The sequence below is a fragment of the Montipora foliosa genome, chromosome 11, assembly GCF_036669935.1.
Source record: "Montipora foliosa isolate CH-2021 chromosome 11, ASM3666993v2, whole genome shotgun sequence".
In the NCBI taxonomy this organism is placed as follows: Eukaryota; Metazoa; Cnidaria; class Anthozoa; order Scleractinia; family Acroporidae; genus Montipora; species Montipora foliosa.
The window spans coordinates 25,099,854-25,104,853 of NC_090879.1; the positions used below are offsets into that span (position 1 = coordinate 25,099,854).

At 39.5% G+C, this 5,000-nt stretch overlaps 1 protein-coding gene across 8 annotated transcripts in view; it reads left to right on the forward strand.

The window, feature by feature from the left end:
• Positions 1 to 5,000, forward strand: part of LOC137976120 (neuronal pentraxin-2-like) — a 207,046-nt gene that overhangs the window by 194,530 nt on the left and 7,516 nt on the right. For 4 of the 8 annotated variants that reach the window (XR_011117703.1, XR_011117699.1, XR_011117701.1 and 1 more), the window contains exons 1-3: positions 3,300 to 3,616; positions 3,736 to 3,787; positions 3,940 to 3,979. Coding sequence is in view for 1 of the 8 variants with exons in the window: in XM_068823398.1 (XP_068679499.1) it covers positions 3,156 to 3,286 (131 nt within the window). In the remaining 7 variants the exon portion in view is untranslated. The other 4 variants (XR_011117700.1, XR_011117698.1, XR_011117697.1 and 1 more) reach the window with 4 other exon arrangements.

Below are 5,000 nucleotides of genomic sequence, written 5' to 3' on the forward strand. Positions count from 1 at the left end.
ATGCAAATTTAGTTTGAAAAAGAACAAAGCGCTTGTGGACTTGTCCAGGCGTGTAAAGCCTTTTGTGAATGTGTGTTTTAAAATTCTGTTTGACTCCCTTCAAAACCGATAGGGTTCCCACTCCTCTTTGTTAGGTACGTGACCCCAAGCCCGGAGGGTTATTGCAGTAATGCGCCATTTTGTGTGGCAGTTCGTCAAGAATGAAACTAATGTGAACGGCGCTCAATTTAGTGGAGATAATTAAAACTTATCCCCAACTGCTGACGTTCTCCATAAAACCTCAAATTCGGCTTTTCAAGTTATTAGGGACTTTACGATCTAACTATACAGCTGGCTCCTGCAAAATTCCTTGAAACAAGGCATTTTAAATAGATTTGCTGCATTGGCTGGTCCTCCTTTCCTTTCAATGTCGTTTTCTCGTAATTTTCCCAGCAGATTCTGCAAGTCAACATAATGGGGGGTGAAAAGTGTCTCAACAATTTTGTCAGGGGCTGCATGTCTGCTTGCGTCACTGTTGAACCATGCTATAGCAGGGTTCGACATTAGGTTTTAAAGTCGTTTGCCCTTTGGACAACAAAACCTCACAGTTTGGTTGCCCTAGGAAGACTTTTAGTTGCCCGAAACAATGAAGGACGTTCTTGCCCATTACCACAGCGCATTTTTCGCAAAATTGTCACACATACAGTATCTTTAGATCCAGAAAATATCGAAAGTGTCACTCAAGCTGGTAACTGTTAGTATCAAGCCCTATCAATAGTCAGTATTCCGAGGTAATTTCGTATCGAGACGAAAGCGCTTGAAACCCCAATTGAAACCTCGAGGAGTAGAACCTCTGACTGGCATCCAGGATAAGTAATTCCCAAAGGTGAAGTTCTTGTTAATCCATGATGGGAATCCAAGAAACATCGCTTTGGATTCGAGCGAGATACCTTGTCGATAGTTTGAGTTACCGGGAGTTGGTTCTCGCTCCCAATTTCAAATCATTTCACTTCCGCTCCCGCTTCTCTGTTGATACTGATAACCGGATATAGCAAAACGTCAAGTTGTTCAGATTGTTTAATCCGACAAGAAGCGAACTATTTACTGTTTTTAAACTGTAAAACTGAGACGAACATAATTCACAAGAACGAAAAGATCAATGAAATGTTCACCCATGCAAAACCTTGCCGAAGTTAGGTCATTATATTTCACATTGTTTCCCGGAGATTTTATTGTTTCCCGACCTGGAAATCGTGGACGTCCCCAATCGTCTGGGATTTTCCCGAACTAGGCTTTCTAAGTTGGAATTCTTCTCTTGGCCGCTTTCACTTAAGTCAGTGAAACGTCTTTGGCCTTAATTAAGTCGACAAAGCCAACTGACTTGTCAACTTCATGGATAAGGAAGTGTAACTTCATTCTGTGTTTTAAAATCGTGTAATAGCGGAAAAGAGTAAACTTCCTTGACAAGCCAAATAACAATAAACAAAAACAGGCCGTGCCGTTTCGTTAATAAAGGTAATTTGCAATCAACCGTTATTCAAAAAAGGTTCTTAAACTATTTATTGAATTATAATTTTCTGAGACGAAAATTTTCTTGTTTTTTTGAGACAGTGGCAGTCTTAGGGATAAAAGAAGTGCGTTTACTCCGAGATCAGCATCAGTTTCTTGCCTTTTTCTCGGAGAAAGAACAAAGTGGTCGGGAAATCGATATATTCCATTGGATTGTTTGTGATTCACACTAAAGTCGTCGCCAGAACTACTCAAAACGTAAGGTTTTCTTTAAACATGGTCATAGTCTAGTCACTTAACATTCTCTGACAATCATTTCAGTTTTCAATTTAGTAAAGAATTGTAGGTGGCGAAAGGTAGCCGTTAAGTCATTGGGTTAGTGGCTATACCTCCTAGTCTGTACTTATATGGTGATTTCTGACCAACTATTTGGCTTCATAAATCGCTCGTATATAGCGACGAAAGAAATCGCAAATCTCGCCGTTATGTAAATGCCGCTAGGTGGCTGTATACTGAGCAATTTTGTTTAGTCAAACAGTGGAGAAAAATACACTTTCAAACAATGGAGAAATATACTGAAGTCCGTATTTGTCTAATTTTTTGACAGATGTCCAGAATATACGCTTCGTTGCTTTTTGGCCTTATGATCTGTGCTGCCCATGTTGCCGGTTATTTATCAAACAGTAAGTTATCACATCTTTATACAGATTGCAGTTTTTAAGAGAACATCGAAAGAAGTAATGCAATTGTGAATTCTATGCTTCGTAATTGGCTTAAAAATCTCCTTCCCTTTTTTCATCTAATAAGAGGCAAAATCAAAACTCATTGCCAATTGCACTCTCCGAGTATATTTTGCGCTCTAAGACTGTTACATAAAATCATGTAGGACGAGCTTCGAATTCTGCTTGGTTCATCGCGCAAGTTGAGCCTGTTAGTCCGAATAATTACTTTTCGATACTCAATTAAATTATAGATAAAAAGAAATTCAAAATATAGGTTGAATTAAATTGATTGAACAAGCATATAACTTATTACCCATATCCCATAGACATACTTCACATGAGGAATCAGCGGCACTCAACGGAACGTTGCGTTAAATTATCTGTTCGGAAGGCCTTTAATCACCTTGAATTTTCTTTTGGGAATTTTCACATCGAACTTTCGTTAGCTGAAAAGGGTAAAGCCTGTTTCTTTCTAATTTGTAAAAATGTCCTTGTGAGTACCGAAAAAAGGCCGGCTATGAGTTTTCAGTTATGAGTTTCTAGCGCAACCTAAAATGAACCTACAAAGCTTTAAAAGCATTCCGAAGAGCTTAGAACAGCAAGGAAACCGTCGCTGGGTGCCCCTGAGGAATACCATATGCAAATTTGAACTTTTTTAAGTGTCAAATCGACCTAGCGCTGGGGACACCAGAAATCAAATTAAATCAAATGTTGCTTTTTGAGGAGAGGGGAAAACCGGAGTACCCAGAGAAAAACCTCTCGGAGAAGAGTAAGGAACCAACAACAAACTCAGCACACATATGATGCCGAGTCCAAGAATCGAATCCCGGGCCACATTGGTGGGAAGCGAGTGCTCTCACCACTACACAATCGGCCTCTCCCCCCACCCCCCCCCCCGCTGTTTCAAAGTTATGTGCGTACTTATGCCTTTTTTCTCCTGTATAGACTATACCCTTCAGTTCTCATCCGGTGGAGTGAGTGACTACGTCAACATTTGGGGCATGCCCAGTTTGACTCAGTTTACTGTGTGCCTTTGGATGAAATCCAGTAGCGGTAATGATGGGACGTCATTTAGCTATGCACAGGGGCACCCAACGGATCTGTTCCTCACTTTATCTGTTCCCCAGAGGAATCTTGCTGGCTGGCAAAAATACAGGTGTTCCGATGAGCTGGCTGGGAAATTTATCATTGATAGAGGTTTTGCCTGGGAATTACTGACTTTTTCTAGCATGTCAACCCGAGCTGGCTGTAGAAACTCTGAAGACTGAGAACGACAAACGACGGCTGGTCAGAGTGATTGCGCTTGCGGAAAAAACCTGTGTCGGTTTTGTTCGGTCGTTTGTTAAAAGCGCGCGGAGGTTTCACAGATCGACGAACACGGATTGCGCTGTTTTCCTCATTTACATGTAAGATTAATTTCCATTGTTATTTTATCTGTATGCTGAGATTCTCGTGATGTTCTTCTACACTGAATTGAAATGAACAGAGTGAATTTAACAGTATTAACTTGTATTTTCATTCACAGTCGACCAGAGTTTCGACGGTGTACAATGTGTTTGGTGTTAGCGTTTTCGGAGGTATAAGACTTCCTAATGTAGTTGTTTTAATGCTTTTTTTCGGTTATCTGTATTAGTCAAGTGCGTGATGATCTTTTACAGTTGAAGCGAATTGAGCCAACGATCGAATTGTAAAAAATTGACAGCAGTACGTATTTTTCTTATTCGTGTAGGCAGCCACGGGATCAACCAGGTGCTTTCCTCAAACACAAGGTAAAAATCAAGAAAAATTCGCACTTATTTTAATTTAGTTTATTTCGCTAGAAAGACGATTTATTACTCTCGAGAACTCCTGCGAAGAGATCCTTTTGTAAGAACCTGTTGGCAGATATTTGGCATAATTATACAAAACCCTGTTTAGTTAACTAAAATCAAGCAGGTTCTATAATTATGTGAGTAACAGTTAAATTGCAATAAACACTTTATCCAAGGAGTTTGACTTTGAGATCGCAAATATTTATTTTTCTGGCAATCAGTACCTATATCTCCTACATACAAATTAGGACCTTGTCAACAATCCACTTTAAGCCTGCATCCAAGCATCCCTATTTTGCCAGACAAAAAATATATATATGTTCGTATATGCAGGCTTTTATTATTGTTTTTTTTTTCTCTGACTAAGAAAACTTTGTTGGTTTTGGTCAGACTGTGGTTTTAATTGTGAGAATGCTTCTGATGATCAGCTGTTTGTACTGGGTAGAGTGCTTAATTAAGACATAGTTAGTCTATTGTTCTTACAATGTATGATTGTGTCAGCAATAACTGTTGTCATCAACACATACATTGACAAAACAATTATTTGTTATTGTGACCAACAGCACTAATTCTTTTTTACTTGGCAGATTGTTTACTTTTCCTTTTCAACAATCACAAATTATCTTTAGTCATACTATGTCTCTGTACAAAGCCAAACTGAGTTAGGCTTGTGAAGATGGGCATTCTTTGTTTGTTCATTCTTACGACCCTCTCTCTTCCATCAGGTTGAGTTAGGCTTGTGACGATGGCCATTCATTGTTTGTTCATTCTTACGACCATCTCTCTTCTGTCAGGTTGAGTTAGGCTTGTGACGATGGGCATTCTTTGTTTGTTCATTCTTACGACTCTCTCTCTTCCCTCAGGTTGAGTTAGGCTTGTGACGATGGCCATTCATTGTTTGTTCATTCTTACGACCATCTCTCTTCCGTCAGGTTGAGTTAGGCTTGTGACGATGGGCATTCTTTGTTTGTTCATTCTT